At 38.7% G+C, this 27,313-nt stretch overlaps 1 protein-coding gene across 5 annotated transcripts; it reads right to left on the reverse strand.

Moving 5' to 3' along the window:
• Nucleotides 1-908: 908 nt before the first annotated feature.
• On the reverse strand, nt 909-20,944 carry LOC126077123 (UDP-glucuronosyltransferase 2B4-like). 5 transcript variants are annotated; one of them, XM_049886150.1, is made up of 7 exons: nt 20,609-20,941; nt 20,218-20,263; nt 18,780-18,928; nt 5,012-5,143; nt 4,172-4,259; nt 3,080-3,299; nt 909-1,185 (listed from the first exon to the last, which is right to left on the reverse strand). In XM_049886150.1, the coding sequence occupies exons 1-7, from the start codon at nt 20,939-20,941 to the stop codon at nt 909-911; spliced, it is 1,245 nt and encodes a 414-aa protein (XP_049742107.1). The 5 variants fall into 5 exon arrangements, with proteins under 5 accessions (XP_049742107.1, XP_049742108.1, XP_049742106.1 ...); XM_049886151.1 differs by having other exon boundaries at nt 20,218-20,944; XM_049886149.1 differs by lacking the exon at nt 20,218-20,263 and having other exon boundaries at nt 20,470-20,941.
• Between the last annotated feature and the right edge of the window lie 6,369 nt (nt 20,945-27,313).

Genomic DNA, 27,313 nt, shown 5'->3' on the forward strand with positions numbered 1-27,313 from the left:
ATCATTCCTAATCAAGGGAAATATTCCTTTTATTTTGTGTCTTACTATCCAATTGGAAACACTGGTGGTGTAACGATTAAGAACTGTGGCTGTTAACCAAAAGTTTGGCAGTTCAAATCGACCCACCTGGCACTCCTTGGAAACCCTATGGGGCAGTTCTATTCTGCTCTATAGTGCCGCTATTGGTCAGAATTGATTTGATGGCAATGGGTTGGGATTTTTTTGTTTTTCAATATCCAATTCCAAAGAGTCATTCAATAAAGGGAAAACAATGACTCAAGCATATTCAAGGGCAGTGTGAAATATGTTGTTACTCTTTCTAACCAAAGACTTCATAATATTACATAATTTTAGAGAGGAAGCCAATTAAAACCACTCAAAACTTCTGAAAGAGAGAAAAATTTCAGGAAGAAATACTTTATGTTTCATGAGGCATACATATATTTTGTATGAATGCACATCATTTATATAGAAAATGTTTCTGAAAATGCACAGTGAAAACATCAAGCTTCCTGATCTTTTCACATCAACAGGTTGTGGTTCTAGTGAGTTTCATGTTATTTTCCGGTTATAAAAACCTACATAACTCATCACTAACATAGAATTTTTTCCCAATTTACCAAATGAGAATAATACCTTGAATATAATCCACCTGATGGCTGGAACTATTTCAAGAGGAATACTGAGGAGAAATTTATTTAAAAACACACAAGATTTTTCTTCCTTAGGGAAGAATTAGCTAACACCAGAACAATAAACCAAGAGTAACATATCTTTGGAAATCAGAACAGGCTCAGCTCTTGCAAAATATGGAGGAGAATCTTTCCACAACTTGAACCATAACGGTTGAATTAAATATAAGGCTTTCACTTACCAAGCCTATTAGTCTTTTCTCTTAAAGAGGTCTACTATCTCTTTTTCTTCTTTCCTGCCTTAAAAAACTTTTGATAACCTAACAAGCAACATTTTATGACAAGAAAACTAACAATTGCCACACAAGCCAGTAGAAACCCAATAACATCCAGAGAGTGGTACTGGTACCAGGTGAGGCTGAGGGCGGCTGGGCGGAGGTGTTTGGCTCCTTTGTGGCGCATGACAAACTCGATCCAAAAGGCGGCTTGATCCAGGGGCTTAACAGGCTGATCATGATGAATGGCTGATAATCTCATAGCATTCTCTTTATAGCTGAAGAAAAATCAAATACACATCAACTTAGAGAATAAAGCAGAAAAGATCAATAAGTAAAATTTTCATGCAGATGGTAAAAATATGTGCCACATTAGACTGGAAGAAAAATGTATTATTTTCCTCTGAGATGATGATAGACATTTTAGTACATGGGCTAGAACTTGTTAATTCATAGGATTTCAAGATGGAAAGAAAGATAGAAGTTGGGGTAGGGCATGTATTTCTAGGATAGAGAATGGAATGTGCTAAGTCTTAAAGACAAAAAAAATTAAAAGAAAAGAAAAACATCATCATCCGAGTGTGCAGAGTTTGAATTATCCAGTGAGGAATTGTTAATGAATCTGGTGTACAAGGTTCAAAATAATATCATTATCTGAAAATTGGAGGCAGGTCCATGATGAGGTCCAGGGACATTTCCAGGCAAGGCTGGTCAGGAATTGGTATTGAGTTTATATCAGTGATTGAGTGGTTAAAAATGTGAAAGTGAATCGCCTCGGTTTGAATCCTGATTCTGAAACTTACTAGCTGTCTGCTTTGTGCAAGTTATTTATTCTCTTTGTGCCTCAGTTGCCTCTTTGTGGCTCAGTTGTCTCTTTGCTAAAATGAACTGGATGTGGATAGTGTTTTTTAATCTGATTGTTGTGAAGAATAATGGGTGGAGTTTCAGAATACTTAGACTTGTTCCTAACATATAGTAGACTCTCAGTAAATGTTTGCTATTATTATTGTTGTTGTTGTTGTTAGTTTTGTTATTTTAGAATCTGGAGAGTTCTCAACATTTCACTTTGAGGCATTGAAATTATATTTGTTTCATCCTTTTGCAAATGATTATGGTCAAACAAGAAGAGTTAAAAAAGGCAAATGGTTTATGAACTCTGAATCCCTAAGTGCTAGAGTATGACATTGTCTTCCTTTCATGTACTTTGGACATGTTATCAAAGGGAACTGTCCCTGGAGAAGGATGTCATGTTTGGTAGAGGGTCAGCAAAAAAGAGGAAGACCCTCAGTGAGATGAATTGACACAGTGGGTGCAACAATGAGCTCTCACATAGCGATGATTGTGAGCACACTGCAGTACTGGGCAGTGTTTACTGCTGTTGTACACAGGATTGCTGTAAGTCAGAACGGACTCCGTGACACCTAACAACCACCACATTCCAGTATTTATCTTCCAAATTAATCCCTTTTTTATTTTAAAACTCTTCCAAATATAATCAAAATAATCACACCAAAAGAACCAAGACTTTTCATACAGTTATGACAGCAATGGGTTTCGTTTGATATCCTCATTTTTCATGGTTCCAATTGCATAAATTTTCAGCCCTAGTTGTTTAACGAAACCCTGGCGGTTAAGTGGTACGGCTCCTAACCAAAAGACCAGCAGTTCGAATCCACCAGGCTCTCCTTGGCAACGCTATGGGGCAGGTCTACTCTGTCCTATAGGGTCAGTATGAGCTGGAACCGACTCCGTGGCAATGGCTTTGTTTTGTTTGGTTTTAGTTGTTTACCATTTCCGGTAATGAGAGCTAAATATTAGGATAGACATTATGGGAAGCGTTAAATGTAATAGAAATTTGAGGTTGATTATCTCTTGCTGATTTACTTAAAAGTTTAGAATAGTTTAAAAGAATTAATGAGCCTCATGCTGAGAGAAAGTTACATGGCCTTGCATAGTCCTGTTGTTTTTAACATTAATGGTACCTATTGCAACTTTGTTCTCATCTTGTAATTCTTCCAGGTCCAACTTCAGTAATTGTTCTCATTTTCCTTACTGGCTTTTTCAAAACTTCGTCCTTGTTCTCAAACCTCTCGTTGTCCTCAAACCTCTGACAAATCATTTCCCCAACATCACCCTCGCCTCCAAAAATAAAAACCTATTAAAACTACTCACGATGGGTCATAGATAACTGTCTTCAAAGCACTGAGTAAATCTGTACTTGTCATTGTGTCCATGTCCAGACTCACTGCTGCCCCCTTGACCTTCATGTGAGCAATGTTGTCAGGTTGATCAGCAAACAAGGGAATGCCCACCATAGGGATCCCATGGTAGATAGCCTCATAGATGCCATTGGCTCCACCATGAGTTATAAAAGCTTTGGTCTTTGGATGACCTAGGAAGGGGTGAAATTTAGTAAAATTATTCATTATAATTCTTAGAAATAAAATGAGAAATATAGGGAGCTCAATGAGGTAGTTTTTTTTAGAAAACAGGTTATCATGCCCATGAAACTATATATAAATTGTTTTTAGATCTTTGAGCAGGAAGCAACTAGGCCTACTGCAGTAGTAAATGAGGGCTTCATGAAAGAAATGATGTGTGCCTGGACACTTGAAAGGAGAATAGAAGATTATCAGGTGGACAAGTTGAAGGAGAATATTCTGGGCAAAAGTAACAAATGAACAAAAAAGGGGACACATTAGAGCATATTGTCTTACAGAAACAGAGAGAAAAAAGATGCCATCTGATACGTGGTGTGTTCAAGGAAGGAGGAAGTATGATCATGGTGGTGCTGGGTTCAGAAGAAGGGATGGTGATCCTTTATCATGAAACATTTCATCACTTCGTGATAAAGATTGTGGATATTTTCCTATGCAAAATGGGGGGGGTCACTGGTTCTAAAGGAGGTGCTCTTACTGTTCAGCAGCATTTGAAATACTGCTTCAGCAATGAAAAGAATAGGTATGAGGTGAGAGTATTAGGATGATGATCCAGGAGGCTTTTTAAAAATTTCATTTGAGAAGTGATTACACTTTGAAATACGGATACCTTACTTCTGGCCAAAAGATTGTGACTGTATATAATAAAATGCCAATTATTATATTTCATCTTTTTCCCTCTAGAACTAGAAAATAAATACACAGAACTTATGCTTTAGCTTTTAAATTCTTCTATAATAAATGCTCAAGAATTGATTTTCTGTTCAACTATTATCCCTCTGATTAGCTGTTACCCATATTTTCATTATTTGTTCTCTAGTCTTACCAAGAAGGTCATTCTGGGGAATCCACGTATAGAGCCGAGTATTGGGTCCTAAGGTATCTGGTTTCTTGCCATCAAATCGCCACAACACCTATGAAGATGAAGAAAATACTTTATTCCATTAATAGAACTGAAAAGTTATAGGAAGTTAGAATTTTGTAAACATGAAAAGGCCATCTAGTCAAACCCCTTCCTATGACAGAGGAAATGAGAACAAAGGATGCTAGAAATCAGAACTACTAAAACACTGAAGTAAATAGGAATACTCAGGTTGAAGGAACTTATTTTTATGTAGCATCAGGTAATTATCTAATAAGTAACTATGATGTTTCTCCCATGGTAGCCAAAAACATTGAGATTAGCAATGACAAATTCAAGCATTTGGGGAATTGTTAGGCAGTCATATATCTCATGTGAAAAACAGTGTGCATTCCCAATGATATACATATTTAAGTTCTCATATCTATGTGTTACCCTGGCTCTCATTTCCTAAATTTCATTTTAAACTGTTTCTTTATTGCTTTTTGAATGACTTGGAAGGGAATTAACTTCTGTTCACTTATTCCAGACTTTCAGAAGTAGATTACTGGATTCTTCTTCCTAGTCTGTCTTAGTCTGGAAGCTCAGTTGAAACCTGTCCTTCATCGGTGACCCTGCTAGTATCTGAATACCAGTGGCATAGCTTCCAGCACCACAGCAACCCTCAAGCCCTCACAGTAGGACACAATGACAGACACGTGGGGGGCTATCATAATAGTTACAGAAAATTTCCGTAACCAGACCCTTTACAGAGTTGAAAAGACTAGCAAAGTAGTTGGTCACCGTTACAGCACTTTATCTAACCTTTTGTGGAATCTGAGCAAGGGCTGATGCAATCACATGGGCCCTTTCTTCTGTGAGGTTACTGACCATTGACCCAAGAGTAAACACCACCACACCGTGTTTTCCAGAGCTCTGGACAAACTCTTCTATTTCCTGTGAAGACAGCATTTGCTTCATCATGAAACAGCAACAAAATATTGAACAATATTTAAAGTTTTGGGCATAAAAAACTCAAGAGATAAAATCAAGAACTGATAACTAAAACCAAACCCACTGCTGTAGAATCAGTTCCGACTCGTGAACAAATCTCCACAGAGTTTCTATTTCCATGGTAACATTTAAGGATGCAGATCTCCAAACCATTCTCCGATGGTGCCACTGAGTAGACTAGAACTGCGAATCTTTGGTTTAGTACACAAGGTTGAACCGTTTGTGCTACCCAGGGATTTTTATTGACAGAGGAAAATTGTTAGACTAGTGGCTGCTTTTTTACAACACTAATCAGTCAGTTCCTTTGGAAGGAGATGTGTGATTTGAGGTCTATGGCCTTTATTAGGTATATTTATGTGGGTGTGGGGGGTGGGGGTGTGATATAAGCAAGAAATGAAATTAAGCAGTCACACAGTAGTGAGAACGACCCTCACTCTTCATTTACAGTTATTAATTACTAGTATATATTCTTGGAAGGAGACACAATAGCAGGATCTTAACTCAGCTACCAGGTCAGTATAAATAATTGCCGTGCTTGGCTGTCAACCAAAGTTTGGAAGTTCAAGTCCATCTAGAGTTGCCCTAAAAGAAAGTCATGGTGATCTATTTTTGAAAAATAAGCCAATGAAAACTCTATGGAGCACAGTTCTACTCTGATACACACGAGGGCACCATGAGTTGGAATCAACTCAATAGCAGCTGTTTGGTTATAGTTCTACCAAATCACATGTGTTTATTCCAGAAGGTTTTCTGAAGAGTTCTTTTGGCTGGGAGTCATTAGGATTTTACTTCATGACTAGGAACACCAAGGAAAAATTAGTTATGGTGGGGGCGATTGTATGTTTCTCTCAGTTACATAATCCTTTATGTCATACCTTAAACTTTCCCAGATATTCCTCTAATATACCATTTAATGTCCAGAGGTTAAGATTCTCTAACATTCAAAAAAACTTTTGAGTTTAGAATTCTGTGAAATAGTCATAAAATTTCCATTTATAATCCACAAATACACATTTGTAATTATGTATCAGAATGTCCATATTTCTCGGCTTCTTCCTTGTGATATTTCTTGACCTGAAGTCATCTTATGAAACTGATGTTTCTGTGGAATCTGCTGTGCATAACTGTGGCTCAAAGAGACCTTCATTAACATCTCACTATGTCCGGGGGAGAGCACTCTCTCCCCAGTGGGAGAGGTACACTGGGCCTTTCTCCAGAAGGGATCTGTTTACCCACTTGAGAAGCTCACTTGGAACTATATAGAGTTTCTGGTGAAGACATGTTCATCTGGAATTCTTTGAGAATTATTCTGACTTGTGCTCCCTTTGCAGCGCAAGATGGACCCTGATAGTTTTGTAGTAATACAGTTTTTCTTTATACATTAATCACTTACTTGGACTGGTTCGTTCTAAATTCTGTGACATCTTAATAAAAATAATACAAACACATTGCAAAAAATTTTGGATAAGCATGAAAAATGTAAAAGAGAAAGTTCCACCCATAAATTTCATCCTGAAAGTGTTTAAACTCTGTACCCATTCATTCTAGTGTTTATATTATCCATATGCAGACATGTATTTAAAAACAAACAAAAAAAACTGTTGCCATAAAGTCAATTCCACTCATAGCGACCATATAGGACAGAGTAGAACTGCCCCATTGAGTTTCCAAGGAGCGCCTAGTAGATTCAAACTGCCAATCTTTTGGTTAGCAGCCATAGCTCTTAACCACTATGCCATTAGGGTTACTGATGTATACATATGGCAGATATTTAGAAAACTGTAATCTCACTGTATACACCTTTTTTTCTACAATAAATTTGGCATCATATTGTTTTTAACAATTTGCCTCTTGGTTCCCAACTCATCTTATATAATGATTGATTTTGTGTAATCAAGCATTCTTTGATGGAATGAATGCAATAATGTGGATACACATAAGTTATTTAACCTCTCATAAATGTTGGAATTTAAATTACTGTCAACGTTTGTTTACTTTTATAAATAACACTGCCATACAGATTGATTCTGCACCACTAATTTTTTTTTTTTTGTCTGTGTAGGTTCATATAAGCATATAATGAGGTCAAAGACTGTAATTATTTGTAAATCTTTTTTTTTTTTTTTTTTTTTTTTTATTTATTTTTTTTAATAATAACTTTTATTAAGCTTCAAGTGAACGTTTACAAATCCAATCAGTCTGTCACATATAAGTTTACATACATCTCACTCCCTACTCCCACTTACTCTCCCCGTCTTGAGTCAGCCCTTTCAGTCTCTCCTTTCTTGACAATTTTGCCGGCTTCCCTCTCTCTCTATCCTCCCATCCCCCCTCCAGACAAGAGTTGCCAACACAATCTCAAGTGTACACCTGATATAATTAGCTCACTCTTCATCAGCGTCTCTCTCCCACCCGCTGACCAGTCCCTTTCATGTCTGATGAGTTGTCTTCAGGGATGGTTCCTGTCCTGTGTCAACAGAAGGTCTGGAGAGCATGACCGCCGGGATTCCTCCAGTCTCAGTCAGACCATTAAGTTTGGTCTTCTTATGAGAATTTGGGGTCTGCATCCCACTGCTCTCCTGCTCCCTCAGGGGTCCTCTGCTGAGCTCCCTGTCAGGGCAGTCATCGATTGTGGCCGGGCACCAACTAGTTCTTCTGGTCTCAGGATGATGTAGGTCTCTGGTTCATGTGGCCCTTTCTGTCTCTTGGGCTCTTAGTTGTCATGTGGGCTTGGTGTTCTTCATTTTCCTTTGCTCCAGGTGGGTTGAGACCAATTGCTGCATCTTAGATGGCTGCTTGTTAGCATTTAAGACCCCAGACGCCACATTTCAAAGTGGGATGCAGAATGATTTCATAATAGAATTATTTTGCCAATTGACTTAGAAGTCCCCGCAAACCATGTTCCCCAGACCCCCGCGCTTGCTCCGCTGAGCTTTGAAGCATTCATTTTATCCCGGAAACTTCTTTGCTTTTGGTCCAGTCCAATTGAGCTGACCTTCCATGTATTGAGTGTTGTCTTTCCCTTCACCTAAAGCAGTTCTTATCTACTGATTAATCAATAAAAAAACCCTCTCCCACCCTCCCTCCCTCCCCCCCTCGTAACCACAAAAGTATGTGTTCTTCTCAGGTTTACTATTTCTCAAGATCTTATAATAGTGGTCTTATACAGTATTTGTCCTTTTGCCTCTGACTCATTTCGCTCAGCATAATGCCTTCCAGGTTCCTCCATGTTATGAAATGTTTCAGAGATTCGTCACTGTTCTTTATCGATGCGTAGTATTCCATTGTGTGAATATACCACAATTTATTTACCCATTCATCCGTTGATGGACACCTTGGTTGCTTCCAACTTTTTGCTATTGTAAACAGAGCTGCAATAAACATGGGTGTGCATATATCTGTTTGTATGAAGGCTCTTGTATCTCTAGGGTATATTCCGAGGAGTGGGATTTCTGGGTTGTATGGTAGTTCTATTTCTAACTGTTTAAGATAACGCCAGATAGATTTCCAAAGTGGTTGTACCATTTTACATTCCCACCAGCAGTGTATGAGAGTTCCAATCTCTCCGCAGCCTCTCCAACATTTATTATTTTGTGTTTTTTGGATTAATGCCAGCCTTGCTGGTGTGAGATGGAATCTCATCGTAGTTTTAATTTGCATTTCTCTAATGGCTAATGATCGAGAGCATTTTCTCATGTATCTGTTGGCTGCCTGAATATCTTCTTTAGAGAAATGTGTGTTCATATCCTTTGCCCACTTCTTGATTGGGTTGTTTGTCTTTTTGTGGTTGAGTTTTGACAGAATCATGTAGATTTTAGAGATCAGGCGCTGGTCGGAGATGTCATAGCTGAAAATTCTTTCCCAATCTGTAGGTGGTCTTTTTACTCTTTTGGTGAAGTCTTTAGATGAGCATAGGTGTTTGATTTTTAGGAGCTCCCAGTTATCGGGTTTCTCTTCATCATTTTTGGTAATGTTTTGTATTCTGTTTATACCTTGTATTAGGGCTCCTAGGGTTGTCCCAATTTTTTCTTCCATGATCTTTATCGTTTTAGTCTTTATGTTTAGGTCTTTGATCCACTTGGAGTTAGTTTTTGTGCATGGTGTGAGGTATGGGTCCTGTTTCATTTTTTTGCAAATGGATATCCAGTTATGCCAGCACCATTTGTTAAAAAGGCTGTCTTTTCCCCAGTTAATTGACACTGGTCCTTTGTCAAATATCAGCTGCTCATACGTGGATGGATCTATGTCTGGGTTCTCAATTCTGTTCCATTGGTCTATGTGTCTGTTGTTGTACCAATACCAGGCTGTTTTGACTACTGTGGCTGTATAATAGGTTCTGAAGTCAGGTAAGGTGAGGCCTCCCACTTTCTTCTTCTTTTTCAGTAGTGCTTTGCTTATCCGGGGCTTTTTTCCCTTCCATATGAAATTGGTGATTTGTTTCTCTATCCCCTTAAAATATGACATTGGAATTTGGATCGGAAGTGCGTTAAATGTATAGATGGCTTTTGGTAGAATAGACATTTTTACTATGTTAAGTCTTCCTATCCATGAGCAAGGTATGTTTTTCCACTTAAGTATGTCCTTTTGAATTTCTTGTAGTAGAGCTTTGTAGTTTTCTTTGTATAGGTCTTTTACATCCTTGGTAAGATTTATTCCTAAGTATCTTATCTTCTTGGGGGCTACCGTGAATGGTATTGATTTGGTTATTTCCTCTTCGGTGTTCTTTTTGTTGATGTAGAGGAATCCAAGTGATTTTTGTATGTTTATTTTATAACCTGAGACTCTGCCAAACTCTTCTATTAGTTTCAGTAGTTTTCTGGAGGATTCCTTAGGGTTTTCTGTGTATATAATCATGTCATCTGCAAATAGTGATAACTTTACTTCTTCCTTGCCAATCCGGATACCTTTTATTTCTTTGTCTAGCCTGATTGCCCTGGCTAAGACTTCCAACACGATGTTGAATAAGAGCGGTGATAAAGGGCATCCTTGTCTGGTTCCCGTTCTCAAGGGAAATGCTTTCAGGTTCTCTCCATTTAGAGTGATATTGGCTGTTGGCTTTGCATAGATGCCCTTTATTATGTTGAGGAATTTTCCTTCAATTCCTATTTTGGTAAGAGTTTTTATCATAAATGGGTGTTGGACTTTGTCAAATGCCTTTTCTGCATCAATTGATAAGATCATGTGGTTTTTGTCTTTTGTTTTATTTGTGTGATGGATTACATTAATGGTTTTTCTGATATTAAACCAGCCTTGCATACCTGGTATAAATCCCACTTGATCAGGGTGAATTATTTTTTTGATGTGTTGTTGGATTCTATTGGCTAGAATTTTGTTGAGGATTTTTGCATCAATGTTCATGAGGGATATAGGTCTATAATTTTCTTTTTTTGTAATGTCTTTACCTGGTTTTGGTATCAGGGAGATGGTGGCTTCATAGAATGAGTTGGGTAGTATTCCGTCATTTTCTATGCTTTGGAATACCTTTAGTAGTAGTGGTGTTAACTCTTCTCTGAAAATTTGGTAGAACTCTGCAGTGAAGCCGTCCGGGCCAGGACTTTTTTTTGTTGGGAGTTTTTTGATTACCGTTTCAATCTCTTTTTTTGTTATGGGTCTATTTAGTTGTTCTGCTTCTGAATGTGTTAGTTTAGGTAGGTAGTGTTTTTCAAGGAATTCATCCATTTCTTCTAGGTTTTCAAATTTGTTAGAGTACAATTTTTCATAATAATCTGAAATGATTCTTTTAATTTCATTTGGTTCTGTTGTGATGTGGTCCTTCTCATTTCTTATTCGGGTTATTTGTTTCCTTTCCTGTATTTCTTTAGTCAGTCTAGCCAATGGTTTATCAATTTTGTTAATTTTTTCAAAGAACCAGCTTTTGGCTTTGTTAATTCTTTCAATTGTTTTTCTGTTCTCTAATTCATTTAGTTCAGCTCTAATTTTTATTATTTGTTTTCTTCTGGTGCCTGATGGATTCTTTTGTTGCTCACTTTCTATTTGTTCAAGTTGTAGGGACAGTTCTCTGATTTTGGCTCTTTCTTCTTTTTGTATGTGTGCATTTATTGATATAAATTGACCTCTGAGCACTGCTTTTGCTGTGTCCCAGAGGTTTTGATAGGAAGTATTTTCATTCTCGTTGCTGTCTATGAATTTCCTTATTCCCTCCTTGATGTCTTCTATAACCCAGTCTTTTTTCAGGAGGGTATTGTTCATTTTCCAAGTATTTGATTTCTTTTCCCTCGTTCTTCTGTTATTGATCTCTAGTTTTATTGCCTTGTGGTCTGAGAAGATGCTTTGTAATATTTCGATGTTTTGGACTCTGCAAAGGTTTGTTTTATGACCTAATATGTGGTCTATTCTAGAGAATGTTCCATGTGCGCTAGAAAAAAAAGTATATTTTGCAGCAGTTGGGTGGAGAGTTCTGTATAAGTCAATGAGGTCAAGTTGGTTGATTGTTGTAATTAGATCTTCCGTGTCTCTGTTGAGCTTCTTACTGGATGTCCTGTCCTTCTCCGAAAGGGGTGTGTTGAAGTCTCCTACTATAATTGTGGAGGTATCTATCTCGCTTTTCAGTTCTGTTAAAATTTGATTTATATATCTTGCAGCCCTGTCATTGGGTGCGTAAATATTTAATATGGTTATGTCTTCCTGATCAATTGTCCCTTTTATCATTATATAGTGTCCTTCTTTATCCTTTGTGGTGGATTTAAGTCTAAAGTCTATTTTGTCAGAAATTAATATTGCTACTCCTCTTCTTTTTTGCTTATTGTTTGCTTGATATACTTTTTTCCATCCTTTGAGTTTTAGTTTGTTTGTGTCTCTAAGTCTAAGGTGTGTCTCTTGTAGGCAGCATATAGATGGATCGTGTTTCTTTATCCAGTCTGTGACTCTCTGTCTCTTTATTGGTGCATTTAGTCCATTTACATTCAGGGTAATTATAGATAAATAAGTTTTTAGTGCTGTCATTTTGATGCCTTTTTATGTGTGTTGTTGACAATTTCATTTTTCCACATACTTTTTTGTGCTGAGGCGTTTTTCTTAGTAAATTGTGAGATCCTCACTTTCATAGTGTTTGACTTTATGTTAGTTGAGTCGTTACGTTTTTCTTGGTTTTTGTCTTGAGTTATAGAGTTGTTATACCTTTTTGTGGTTACCTCATTATATACCCCTATTTTTCTAATTAAAAACCTAACTTGTATTGTTCTATATCGCCTTGTATCACTCTCCATATGGCAGTTCAATGCCTCCTGTATTTAGTCCCTCTTTTTGATTATTGTGATCTTTTACCTATTGACTTCCATGATTCCCTGTTATGTGTATTTTTTTTTAATTAATCTTAATTTGTTTGTTTTTGTGATTTCCCTATTTGAGTTGATATCAGGACGTTCTGTTTTGTGACCTTGTGTTGTGCTGATATCTGATATTATTGGTTCTCTGACCAAACAATATCCTTTAGTATTTCTTGTAGCTTTGGTTTGGTTTTTGCAAATTCTCTAAACTTGTGTTTGTCTGTAAATATCTTAATTTCGCCTTCATATTTCAGAGAGAGTTTTGCTGGATATATGATCCTTGGTTGGCAGTTCTTCTCCTTCAGTGTTCTGTATATGTCGTCCCATTCCCTTCTTGCCTGCATGGTTTCTGCTGAGTAGTCAGAACATATTCTTATTGATTCTCCCTTGAAGGAAACCTTTCTTTTCTCCCTGGCTGCTTTTAAAATTTTCTGTTTATCTTTGGTTTTGGTGAGTTTGATGATAATATGTCTTGGTGTTTTTCTTTTTGGATCAATCTTAAATGGGGTTCGATGAGCATCTTGGATAGATATCCTTTCGTCTTTCATGATGTCAGGGAAGTTTTCTGTCAGAAGTTCTTCAACTATTTTCTCTGTGTTTTCTGTCCCCCCTCCCTGTTCTGGGACTCCAATCACCCGCAGGTTATCCTTCTTGATAGAGTCCCACATAATTCTTAGGGTTTCTTCATTTTTTTTAATTCTTTTATCTGATTTTTTTTCAGCTATGTTGGTGTTGATTCCCTGGTCCTCCAGATGTCCCAGTCTGCATTCTAATTGCTCGAGTCTGCTCCTCTGACTTCCTAGTGTGTTGTCTAATTCTGTTATTTTATTGTTAATCTTTTGGATTTCTACATGTTGTCTCTCTATGGATTCTTGCAACTTATTAATTTTTCCAGTATGTTCTTGAATAATCTTTTTGAGTTCTTCAACAGTTTTATCAGTGTGTTCCTTGGCTTTTTCTGCAGATATCCTAATTTCATTTGTGATATCATTAAGCATTCTGTAAATTAGTTTTTTATATTCTGTATCTGATAATTCCAAAATTGTATCTTCATTTGGGAAAGATTTTGATTCTTTTGTTTGGGGAGTTGGAGAAGCTGTCACGGTCTGCTTCTTTAAGTGGTTTGATATGGATTGTTGTCTCCGAGCCATCACTGGGAAACTAGTTTTTCCAGAAAATCCGCTAAAAAAAAACTGCAGTCAGATCCCTATCAGAGTTCTCCCTCTGGCTCAGGCTATTCAGATGTTAATGAAGCCGCCTGGGGAGGGTGGGGGAGGGAACAGAGAGATAGGAGAGTAGCACCTCAGAATATAGCCAGAGTTGCTTGTCTTGCTTGGAAAGACTATTATATCTGAGATTCCCGCGGGCGCGTCGCCTATGTGTGCTGTCTGTGTGGAGATTGCCCCCGGGGGGTCTGGCCCGCTGGAGTCACGGTCAGATCCTCCGCTTCCAGCCCCACGCCCAGCGTCAAGGCTCCCCTACTGGGACGGTGCACTCTCGACTCCAAAATCAGTCGCTGCCTCCCGGGGACTTCTCGTCCCTCCAGCCGCCTGGCCGTGCCGCCCCCGTGAACCAGGTGGGCCCCCTCCCGGGGTTAGTTCAGATGGGTGGAGTAGCTCCCCGTGCTTGTGCCGCGACCGAGTGTCCCGGCTGGAACGCTGTTCTCCCCGCTCCAATACCAGTCGCTGCCTCCCGGGGACTTCTCCTACCGGCTGCGTCCCACGCCGCCCGCGCGACCCGGATGGTCACCTTCCCGGGGTTAGTTCAGGGGGTGGAGCAACTCTCCGTGTTTATGGCGTACCTGCGTGCAGTCCAAATCCCTGTGGGACGGTTCCCCGGCTCGGGTGCTGCTCTTTCTGCTCCAAGATCAGTCACTGCCTCCCGGGGACTTCTCCTAACGGCTGCGTCCCACGCCGCCCGTGGAACCGGCTAGTCCCCCTCCCGGGGTTAGTTCAGGGGGGTGGAGCAGGTCTCTGTGCTTGTGCCGTACCTGACTGGTATGCTGGCTCCAGGCTCTGGAAACAATCGCTGCTTCCCCGTATTAGTTCGTTCTCCGTCTCTAAATCTGTGTTTGTTGTTCAGGGTTCGTAGATTGTTATGTATGTGATCGATTCACTTGTTTTTCCGTGTCTTTGTTGTAAGAGGGATCCGAGGTAGCGTCTGCCTAGTCCGCCATCTTGGCTCCGCCTCTCTGTAAATCTTTTGATGCATTTTGCCAAATGCTTCCTTTTCTTGATAAAAACTGAAATAATCTGAGAGTCTGATAATTAATGGAAAAGCAAGTAATATGGGGGAAACAATCACTTTTTATAATAATGGAAAACTATTCACATCATTGACTTGGATTCAAATCTTGTTTCTACAATGTGAATAACAACCACTGTAAATGTTTATTTTAAGTATTACACTATTATTCATCCTTTCTTTCCTTCTCCTACTAAGACTGTCATTTTCCATTAATGTGAATGGGAAAATTGTCCATGAATAAGGTTAGACCGCAGAAACAGTTATTAATCTTACTGCAGCATTTGCACCCTTTGAAAGACATTATATATATATATATGTATATATATATATGTATATATATATATATATTCTAAGCAAGTTATACTCAAAATAACTATTGAGTTTTAATCCTTGAAGAGGGTTTCAGTTTCATGTTACTGCCAATAAGAAAGACAAAACAGATCTTTTAATAGATTATATACTAGTGCAATAAAGAATGCCTGTTTTTTATTTAAGTCTTAAAGGTGTAGGAGTAATTTAAAATCTATTCTTGCTGTCCTTCATAAGGAATATTACCCTATATGCTGACAGAATTATTTTGTAAGTGTAGACCAAGGGAAATTTTCAGATACAAGTAGCAGAAATTCTTTAGTCTTTATTATGTGTACAGAATTTTTTGTGTTCATTACATGCACAGGATACAATTTCTGTGTTCATTCTATCAGGCAGCTATGCTACAGACACGCATATACTCAAAGGGGAGCTGTGGTGCTGCAATGGCTAAATGTATGGCTGCTAAACAAAAGATCAGCAGTTGGAATCCACCAGCCCATCCTTGGAAATCCTGTGGAGTGAGTTTGGTTTTTTTTTTTTCCTTTACTCAAAGGGAGTTTTACTGTGGTTTCCTGTAGGGTTGGTGTATGGTAGAAAACACTTCCTCTGGTAGGCTAAACCAACCCTTTTATTCTCAAAGATGTAAAACTGTGAGGCTTCAAATGATGAACGGTTTCAATGCTGTAAACTAAGGGTGCAAGCAAGTTCACTGGGCTTTGTCTACAAATGTTGTTGGGAACACCCATTTATATTCGCCCATTTATACTGGTTAGGAATGGTCTTCCCCTTAGGTATAAAACAGATGAAGAGCCTAAATCCTTAAAACAAAATTTAAGCATTTTCACCTGCTCATCTGGTTGCTAAGACGTATACCTCCACTTTTAAAATCGTCACAGGATATCTGTTCTTTAGGACTTTGCTAGAGAATATAATTTTGATCTACTGGAAAACCAATTCTTATTAAATGAGAAGTATATTTAAAGTGCCTGACACATATGAAATGATTAATAGTATTAGTAATAGTAACAAAAATAGCAATAACTACAGTAGCTAATATCACTTTTGGATTACTGTGTGCCAGAGGCATTTGGAGTGTTTTATATATATTAACGAATATTTTCTTACAACAATCATATGAGGTTGGTAGTATCATAGGAATAGTGTTCACTCCATGACCATTGTAGTTTCCCATCATCTGGTGCCTGATTGCCTGAAACAATCTCCTAAAAGGTCCACCATTCTAGTCTTGGTTCTTCTCAATCCAATCCAGTAACTGCATCTTGAGGGCTCTTTTGTAAAAGAAACCTGCTCATATCTCTCCCTTGATTAATTCTTTCCACTGGCTCCCCAAAGCCCTTAATAGGTGCTTCAAACTCCTTCTGGATCCAACTAAGTTCTTCCACATCATCTGCCTCTTTACACCTCCTCTTCCTGCTCATTAGGAGATCTTGGGGACTGCCATTATTACTATAGCTGCTTCCATTTTGTCCTCCTATTTCCCCCACCTTCTCTACCTATTCCTGCACACCCTTTACCTTAATTATCAATGACTCTGGGTTACATTCTATGATTCCTGCTGCGTGTTCCTTAGCCTTGTGGTCTTTCCTTACTATAACACTTTTCACGCTGCATGTTTACTACTTGCTTTGGTTCTATTTTTCCAACTAGAATATTAGATGTGTGTGCGTGAGGTGGGAAATGGGAGGGGGCAGGGACCATGTCTGTTTAATTTCTGTTTATATCCAACCAGCACTAGTTTACCTGGGATGTGATTGTTGTTAGGTGCCGTCAAGTCCGTTCCGACTCATAGCGACCCTGTGCACAACAGAACGAAACACTGCCTAGTCCTGCGCCATCCTTACAATCCTTGTTATGCTTGAGCTCATTGTTGCAGCCACTGTGTCAATCCACCTCGTTGAGGGTCTTCCTCTTTTCCGCTGACCCTGTACTCTGCCAAGCAGGATGTCCTTCTCCAGGGACTGATCCCTCCTAACAACATGTCCAAAGTATGTAAGACGCAGTCTCGCCATCCTTGTTTCTAAGGAGCATTCTGGTTGTACTTATCCTAAGACAGATTTGTTCATTCTTTTGGTAACACCACAATCCAAAGACATCAACCTTCTTCGGTCTTCTTTATTCATTGTCCAGCTTTCACATGCATAGGATGCTATTGAAAATACCATGGCTTGGGTCAGGCGCACCATAGTCTTCAGGGTGACATCTTTGCTCTTCAACACTTTGAAAAGGTCCTTTGCAGCAGATTTGTCCGATGCAATGCATCTTTTGATTTCTTGACTGCTGCTTCCATGGCTGTTGATTGTGGATCCAAGTAAAATGAAATCCTTGACAACTCCAATCTTTTCTCCGTTTATCATGGTGTTGCTCATTAGTCTCGAACTGCCCTTTGAAATCCTCTGTTCAGTTCTGTTACTTCATGAATTCTTCCTTTTGCTTTAGCTTTTTGACTCTCAACAGCAAGTTTCAGAGTCTCCTCTGACATCCACTTTGGTCTTTTCTTTCTTTCCTGTCTTTTCAAGGACCTCTTGCTTTCTTCACGGATGATGTCTTTGATGTCTTTCCACAACTCGTCTGGTCTTCGGTCACTAGTGTTCAATGCATCAGATCTATTCTTGAGGTGGTCTCTAAATTCAGGTGGGATATACTCAAGGTTATATTTTGGCTCTCGTGGACTTGCTCTGAGTTTCTTCACTTTCAGCTTGAACTTGAATACGAGCAATTGGTGGTCTGTTCCACAGTCGGCCCCTGGCCTTGTTCTAACTGATGATATTGAGCTTTTCCATTGTCTCATTCCACAGATGTAGTCAATTTGATTTCTGTGTGTTCCATCTGGCGAGGTCCATGTGTATAGTCGCCATTTATGTTGGTGAAAGAAGGTATTCGCAATGAAGAAATCGTCGGTCTTGCAAAATTCTATCATTCGATCTTTGGCATTGTTTCTATCACCAAAGCCATATTTTCCAGCTACTGTTCCTTCTTTGCTTCCAGCTCTCGCATTCCAATCACCAGTAATTATCAATGCATCTTGATTCCATGTTCAATCAATTTCAGACTGCAGCAGCTGATAAAATCTTCTATTTCTTCATCTTTGGCCCTAGTGGTTGGTGCGTAAATTTGAATAATAGTCATATTAACTCGTCTTCCTTGTAGGCGTATGGGTATTATCCTATCACGGATAGCGTTGTACTTCAGGATAGATCTTGAAACATTCTTTTTGACAATGAATGCAACACCATTCCTCTTCAAGTTGTCATTCCCAACATAGTAGGCTATATGATTGTCCAATTCAAAACGGCCAATACCAGTCCATTTCAGCTCACTAATGCCTAGGATATCTATGTTTATGCATTCCATTTCATTTTTGACAATTTCCAATCTTCCTAGATTCATACTTCATACGCTCCAGGTTCCGATTATTAATGGAGTATGGTAGTCACTCTAAAAATAATCTGTGAATGAATGACTAATACTTTCTTATCTGCTGAATAATGAAGGCTTTAATTTATTAGACTATTGTCAAAATCTCACAGGTGTCCCACTTATTTCTGTCATGGTAATGATATTCAGATACTTGTGGTGGCATGGAAATATATGAATTTCTGATTTGTCGGTCACTTTTGCACACTTCTCAAATCTTTCTTACTTAGTCAAACATTCTGATGAAGAAAGTAGAATCATTTTAACTGAAAATACTAAACCAACTGTAATAAGTTTACCTTAGGCAAGGGATTGGCAGGTTTGCAGTGGAGCCCTCCAACAAAGTGAAAATGTGGCAAGAAAGGGCGCGGAAATTGAAAATCCCAATAGTTTCGAACGAGCCATATTTCAGCTTTCCCCATTGTCTCAAATAATGTAGTTGGTCTTCCTGCAAAGAAAAGAGAAAACAAACAGTAGAGGAAACTTGAAAAAATTGACATCCAAATGTCCAAGTGTTCTTCTGAGGGTTGCTTGCAATAACTGGCTAAAGATGTTTAAAAGTGTGAGAGGAGCCTTACATCTCTAATGTCACATCAGTGCTTTCACCACCATAAGCAGTTGTTAAACCTAAGCCACTGTAGAGTTAAATATGTATTTAGATTATCTAAAGTTGCAAATGTAACAGGTCTACAAATGCAAACAACTGGAATTAGAACTCCTCAATCAATTAAGCCTGCCATAGCCACAGAAATACCTTTCCCAGAAGTACTCAGTCTAGTTTCTAGAAATTAGCAAGCCAATCCTTGACATTCAGTTTCCCAACGAAAATTTGAGGTTTTTGTGAGTATGGCTCAATTCCTTGTACCGACTATGGCATTCAGTTCAAGTGAAGAGCTGAACTATATTTCATTATTAAATAGAACTGTATGCAAGTAAATTCTGTAAATTTTCAAAAAATTATGGAGATAAGTGTGCTCACTATGGATTTTTTTAAACAGAGACATAGTTTACAAAAAAATCAGACTGATAACTTATATGTCAACCCCTCCACAGCATTGTATACCTATAAGACAGGTGATTTGTAAGCACTTAGTGAAGAAATGTGGAATCATTAGAAATCTCAGGGTCTACTAGGCACAAGTTATGTAGAATTATATTATTTTGATTATGGCTGTTTGGCTAGCAGATTAATAAAATATTGTAGATACAAATTATAATTTTTGAATCTGGCATAAAGCCAGTGTATATCTTTCAACTGAGAAGGAATCCTGAGAAGTTACTATGGAAAAATATTCTATTTAATCAATAAAAAAACTGAGCTACACAAGTATTTTTCCCAATGCTACATACACAGTTATGCTAGAAATATGTAGCACTCTTCAATCCTCATGTTTATGTTCATCCAGACATTCATGGAAATATAAAATGACTTTTTTAAAGATAAAAACTACAATAAAATGGATATGTAATTAATTAAAGAAATTCCAAGCATCTTAAATTTGGGTTTCTGATTCTCGGGAGTCCCCTGTCCTAGTGATTAGCTACCAGGTTCTTCTAACTGATTCTGTGATAGAAGGCTGTCTATAATATTTGTGAGTTAGATAGATCATATTTTCATTTCATCTTTATTTACAAAAAAAAATTTTTTTTCCCTCTGGCTTTTTGTTTACACAAACTCACCTTCAAAGGCACAAGAAAAGTTAGGACTTCCTTCTACCAACTAAAAACGTAACTTACCTAGTACTTTACTGTAAAACTGATTCCACTTCTTTTCATTATATGCCTGGAACCAAAAGTCAAAATAAAGCACATATATCATATTTTTTACCCTCTCCGTGAATGTCATTCGATCAGGTAATTCTGACATAACGATAGGTACGTAAGAAGGAGGGGTCGAAAGTCCTCCGCTATACTTTTCAATTGTGTAGCCAAATGTGAACCGGACACTATACACAAAGGGTATTTTAAGTAGCTCCGCCAACAGCTCACCACAAGGGACAACAGCATCTGCAAGAACGACATCAAACCTTGATTCTTGTAGTTTCATCATAAGTTTCTTGTTAAAAACTACATCTTTACAAAACCTTTCAATGCAGTCAGAAAATTCCCAAAGGATTTCTTGTAATACTGAAAAATGTGTCCAAAATGTATCTTTTGGCATATCATATGTCCATTTCCTGATCAACTTCATGAAAAGAAACTCAAAATCATCTTTAGTAAGAGATGCAGGATAAACCTCAAATTTAATAGCAGATGGTTTGCTGGGATCAATAAGAATGGAAGCTGAAGACGTTAGAACAGTCACCTCATGACCCCTCTGAGTAAGTTCATCCACTATTGTCTTCATATTCATCCAATGGCTATATTCTACTGGCCACACCAGCACTTTTCCACAAGTTCCACAGCTAAAGTAACAACTCAGTTGTATCAGCAGAAGGACTGAAATCCATTTCGTAGACATCTTGGTCAAATGAATTTCTTTCTTTCAAAAATCTGTTCTCTTCTGCCACTGCTTGTACTTATATCCCAGGAGAAATCAATCAAGAAGTTAAAATACAACTACTACACTTTTTACCCATCAGAGTAAACACATTGTATGAATAGTCAGAGCATGTGGATGCCAAGTGGAAAAAGCTAAGGGTAGATGAACCTTGTGGTTGCCTGAGGGTACTTAATGTCCCTTTTATCATCAGTATTATTACACAGCTAAGAATCGATGACCTAATATTTCAGAGTCACCCATATCATATAATAGATTTCAGAATAGTGTTGATAACATTGGCAAGGGTGAGGCCACTTGTGACTGCAGATCTCTTTGACACAAGAACTAAAGACAAAGTAATTACACATTTGCATCAACATTTTTTTGGATATCATGATTCAAGGCTTTTTGTGTCTGGTAAAATCTTTATTGACATGTAATTCACATGCCAAACAATTCTTGAATTTGACAATCCCATTCAATGGTTGTTAGTATACGCACAGAGCTGTACAACCATCACCATGATTAATTTTAGAACATTTTAATCACTCTACAAAGAAACTTGTGCCCCTTACCCATCAATCACCCTTCACTCTTACCATCTGCTCTCCCCACGTGTGTTCATGCATGAAGGTTGCAATTTCTCCATGTACTTTTTTTTTCCTAATTCTTTTTAAATATTTATTTTTCCACCTCACCACCGGGGATTCTGGTGAAAATATAGACTCAGCAAAACATACACACATTCACAACTTATACATGTACAATACAGTGATCTTGGTTACACTCTTTACATTGTGTCATCAGTCTTTCTATCACAACCCAAATTAATTCGCCACCGTCGACTCAGGTCTCCACTTTCTTGACAACCCTTTTCATTATTTGTCTTGATTATAGTCAACAAGGTGAGTGCGAAGTTTTATTTCCTGGTGATTTTTGCTTACACATCTTTGATGACAAATGTTATTGATTCCATTTTCATGTGCTCATTGTCCACTTGTATGCTTTCTTTGGAGAAATGTCTAGTCAGATTATTTGTCCAATTTTTCTTTGGACTATTTGCCTTTATTATTGAGTTGTAAGAAGTAGTTATATATTCTCGTCAGAAGCCCCTTATCAGATATATGATTTGCAAATATTTTCCCCCATTTTGAAGGGGCGTGTTTTCACTTTCTTGATTTTACTCTTTGAAGCAGGATGTTTAATTTTGATATATGGATTGAGATAGGCAGTCCAACTTCATTATTTTGCAAGTGGATATTCAGTTTTTCCAATCCCCCTTGTTACAAGACTGTTCCTTTGCCTTTGAATTATTTTGGTACTCTTGTTGGAAAACAAGTGACCATAAATGTATAGCTGTGTTTCTTCATTCTCAGCTCTATTTCATAGTCTGTATATCTATCTGTATGCCTGTACCATATGGTCTTGATTAATAACTGTAGATTTGTAGGTTCTGAAATTAGAAAATGTAACTCTTTCAACTTTGTGTTTTCTTTCAAGATTGTTTTGGCCAATTTGGATACCCTGAATTTCTGTATGTTTATAAAAGTTTACAAACATTTCATTTTTTTCAAAGAAAAGATTATCATAGTATTATTTAAAATTTTTCTGAAACTGTTTTTTACAAAGCAACGTGACCTGGACAACATTCAACAATATTGCCTGTAATCAACCTGCCTATTCTCTTTAAGGACTATATATTTTATCCCTTTCGTTACAGGTAAGTGTGTTCTCTGATTGACACCCGTTTAGGTACTGTAGGGAGCATCTGGCCATACATCTCATATATAATCATGTTCAAGTATTTTTGCAGCACAAGTTCCAGTTCCTACATGTAGAATTACTGTGTCAAACCAATTTCATTTGGAATGATTATTCCACATTACACTCCTTCAAACATAGTTTTCTCAGATTCTTGTTTTACAAATCTGTGCCAAATTAGTTTATTGTCTCAATTTTCAATTCCCTAATTATGAGGGATGGAAAACCAAAAGAGAAGAACACGCTCAGCACTTCTCAAGCTGAAAGAATTAAGGAAAAAATTCAAGCTTCGAGTTGCAATATTGAAGGATTCTACAGGGAAAACATTAAATGACTCAGGAAGTATTAAAAGACGATGAGAGGCAGGGCCAAGATGGCGGACTAGGTAGACGCTACCTCGGATCCCTCTTGCAACAAAGACTCCGAAAAACAAGTGAATCGATCACATACATAACAATCTACGAACCCTGAACAACAAACACAGATTTAGAGACGGAGGAGAATGAACAAATACGGGGAAGCAGCGATTGTTTTCAGAGCCTGGAGCCAGCTTACCAGTCAGGTAACCTTTGGCGCCCGACTTAGGGCAGAGCCCAGGGGAGCAGACGGTACAAACAAGGGGCCCAGCCCTAGCCACCAAACTCACTCCTGGAGGGGGCCAGCCAGTTCGCGCGGGCAGCGTGGCGACGCAGCCGGTGGGAGAAGTCCCCGGGAGGCAGTGACTGATCTTGGAGCGGGGAGAGCAGCGTCCCAGCCGGGGAACTGTCCCGCCGGGATTTTGACTGGGTGCAGGCACGGTACAAGCACAGAGAGCTGCTCCACTCCCCTGGACTAACCCCGGGAGGGGGCCCAGCCGGTTCGCGTGGTGGCATGGTGAAGCAGCTGGTGGGAGAAGTCCCCGGGAGGCAGTGACTGGTCTTGGAGCTGGGAGAGCAGCGTCCCAGACAGGGAACCGTCCCGCCGAGATTTTGACTGGGCGCAGGCACGGCATAAGCACGGAGAGCTGCTCCACTCCCCTGAGATAACCCCGGGAGGGGGCCCAGCCGGTTCACTCGGGTGGCGTGGTGATGCAGCCAGTGGGAGAAGTCCCCAGGAGGCAGCGACTGGTCTTGGAGTGGGGAGAGCAGCGTCCCAGCTGGGACACGCGGTCATGGCACAAGCACGGGGAGCTGCTCCACTCACCTGAACTGACCCCGGGGGGGAGCCCCGCCGGTTCTCGGAGGCGGCACGGTGACGCGGCTGGCGGGACGAGAAATCCCCGGGAAGCAGCGACTGATTTTGGAGTCGAGAGTGCACCGTCCCAGCAGGGGAACCTTGACGTTGGGCGTGGGGTTGGCAGCGGAGGATCTGACCATGACTTCGGCGGGCCAGACCCCCCGGGGGCAATCTCCACACAGCCAGCACACATAGGCGAACCGCCCTGAGGGAATCTCAGATATAATAGTCATTCCAAGCAAGACAAGCAACTCTGGCTATATTCTGAGGTGCTACTCTCCTATCTCGCTGATCCCTCCCCCACCCTTCCCAGGCGGCTTCATTAACATCTGAATTGCCTGAGCCAGAGGGAGAACTCTGATAGGGATCTGACTGCATTTTTTTTTTTTTAGCGGACTTTCTGGAAAACTAGTTTCCCAGTGATGGCTCGGAGACAGCAGTCCATATCAAACCGCATAAAGAAGTAGACCATGACAGCTTCTCCAACCCCCCAAAAAAAAGAATCAAAATCTTTCCCAAATGAAGATACAATCCTGGAATTATCAGATACAGAATATAAAAAACTAATTTACAGAATGCTTCAAGACATCACAAACAAAATAAGGCAAACTGCAGAAAAAGCCAAGGAACACACTGATAAAACTGTTGAAGAACTCAAAAAGATTATTCAAGAACATAGTGGAAAAATTAGTAAGTTGAAAGAATCCATAGAGAGACAGCATGTAGAAATCCAAAAGATTAACAATAAAATTACAGAGTTAGACAATGCAATAGGAAGTCAGAGGAGCAGACTTGAGCAATTAGAATGCAGACTGGGACATCTGGAGGACCAGGGAATCAACACCAACATAGCTGAAAAAAAAAAATCAGATAAAAGAATTAAAAAAAATGAAGAAACCCTAAGAATCATTTGGGACTCTATCAAGAAGGATAACTTGCAGGTGATTGGAGTCCCAGAACAGGGAGGAGGGACAGAAAACACAGAGAAAATAGTTGGAGAACTCCTGACAGAAAACTTCCCTGACATCATGAAAGACGAAAGGATATCTATCCAAGATGCTCATCGAACCCCATTTAAGATTGGTCCAAAAAGAAAAACAGCAAGATATATTATCATCCAACTGGCCAAAACCAAAGATAAACAGAAAATTTTAAAAGCAGCCAGGGAGAAAAGAAAGGTTTCCTTCAAGGGAGAATCAATAAGAATAAGTTCCCTCTACTCAGCGGAAACCATGCAGGCAAGAAAGGAATGGGACGACATATAGAGAGCACTGAAGGAGAAAAACTGCCAGCCGAGGATCATATATCCAGCAAAACTCTCTCTGAAATATGAAGGCGAAATTAAGATATTTACAGATAAACACAAGTTTAGAGAATTTGCAAAAACCAAACCAAAGCTACAAGAAATACTAAAGGATATTGTTTGGTCAGAAAACCAATAATATCAGATACCAGCACAACACAAGGTCACAAAACAGAACGTCCTGATATCAACTCAAATAGGGAAATCACAAAAAAGAACAAATTAAGATTAACTAAAAAAAAAAATACACATAACAGGGAATCATGGAAGTCAATAGGTAAAAGATCACAATAATCAAAAAGAGGGACTAAATACAGGAGGCATTGAACTGCCATATGGAGAGTGATACAAGGCGATAGAGAACAACACAAGTTAGGTTTTTACTTAGAAAAATAGGGGTAAATAATAAGGTAACCACAAAAAGGTATAACAACTCCATAACTCAAGATAAAAGCCAAGAAAAAAGTAATGACTCAACTAACATAAAGTCAAACACTATGAAAATGAGGATCTCACAATTTACTAAGAAAAACATCTCAGCATAAAAAAGTATGTGGAAAAATGAAATTGTCAACAACACACATAAAAAGGCATCAAAATGACAGCACTAAAAACTTATTTATCTATAATTACGCTGAATGTAAATGGACTAAATGCACCAATAAAGAGACAGAGAGTCACGGACTGGATAAAGAAACACGATCCATCTATATGCTGCCTACAAGAGACACACCTTAGACTTAGAGACACAAACAAACTAAAACTCAAAGGATGGAAAAAAAAATATCAGGCAAACAATAAGCAAAAAAGAAGAGGAGTAGCAATATTAATTTCTGACAAAATGGACTTTAGACTTAAATCCACCAAAAAGGATAAAGAAGGACACTATATAATGATAAAAGGGACAATTGATCAGGAAGACATAACCATATTAAATATTTATGCACCCAATGACAGGACTGCAAGATACATAAATCAAATTTTAACAGAATTGAAAAGTGAGATAGACACCTCCACAATTATAGTGGGAGACTTCAACACGACTTTCGGAGAAGGACAGGACATCCAGTAAGAAGCTCAATAGAGACACGGAAGACCTACCTACAACAATCAACCAACTTGACCTCATTGACTTATACAGACCTCTCCACCCAACTGCTGCAAAGTATACTCTTTTTTCTAGCGCACATGGAACATTCTCTAGAATAGACCACATATTAGGTCATAAAACAAACCTTTGCAGAGTCCAAAACATCGAAATATTACAAAGCATCTTCTCAGACCACAAGGCAATAAAAATAGAAATCAATAACAGAAAAACTAGGGAAAAGAAATCAAATACTTGGAAAATGAACAATACCCTCCTGAAAAAAGATTGGGTTATAGAAGACATCAAGGAGGGAATAAGGAAATTCACAGAATGCAATGAGAATGAAAATACTTCCTATCAAAACCTCTGGGACACAGCAAAAGCAGTGCTCAGAGGCCAATTTATATCGATAAATGCACACATACAAAAAGAAGAAAGAGCCAAAATCAGAGAACTGTCCCTACAACTTGAAGAAAAAGAAAGTGAGCAACAAAAGAACCCATCAGGCACCAGAAGAAAACAAATAATCAAAATTAGAGCTGAACTAAATGAATTAGAGAACAGAAAAACAATTGAAAGAATTAACAAAGCCAAAAGCTGGTTCTTTCAAAAAAATAACAAAATTGATAAACCATTGGCTAGACTGACTAAAGAAAAACAGGAAAGGAAACAAATAACCCGAATAAGAAACGAGAAGGACCACATCACAAGAGAACCAAATGAAATTAAAAGAATCATTTCAGATTATTATGAAAAATTGTACTCTAACAAATTTGAAAACCTAGAAGAAATGGATGAATTCCTGGAAAAACACTACCTACCTAAACTAACACATTCAGAAGTAGAACAACTAAATAGACCCATAACAAAAAAAGAGATTGAAACGGTAATCAAAAAACTCCCAACAAAAAAAAGCCCTGGCCCGGACGGCTTCACTGCAGAGTTCTACCAAACTTTCAGAGAAGAGTTAACACCACTACTA

This window comes from Elephas maximus, chromosome 5 (genome assembly GCF_024166365.1).
Source record: "Elephas maximus indicus isolate mEleMax1 chromosome 5, mEleMax1 primary haplotype, whole genome shotgun sequence".
NCBI lineage: Eukaryota > Metazoa > Chordata > Mammalia > Proboscidea > Elephantidae > Elephas > Elephas maximus.

Excerpts from the sequence above, each read along its gene's own strand:
- LOC126077123 (XM_049886151.1), bottom strand. The coding sequence starts at position 20,941 with ATGTCTACGAAATGGATTTCAGTCCTTCTGCTGATACAACTGAGTTGT. Across the intron at positions 18,929-20,217 it reads GTTTTACAGTAAAGTACTAG|GAAGACCAACTACATTATTT; the intron begins GTAAGTTACGTT and ends TTTTCTTTGCAG. Across the intron at positions 4,260-5,011 it reads TTGCTCAGATTCCACAAAAG|GTGTTGTGGCGATTTGATGG; the intron begins GTTAGATAAAGT and ends TCATCTTCATAG.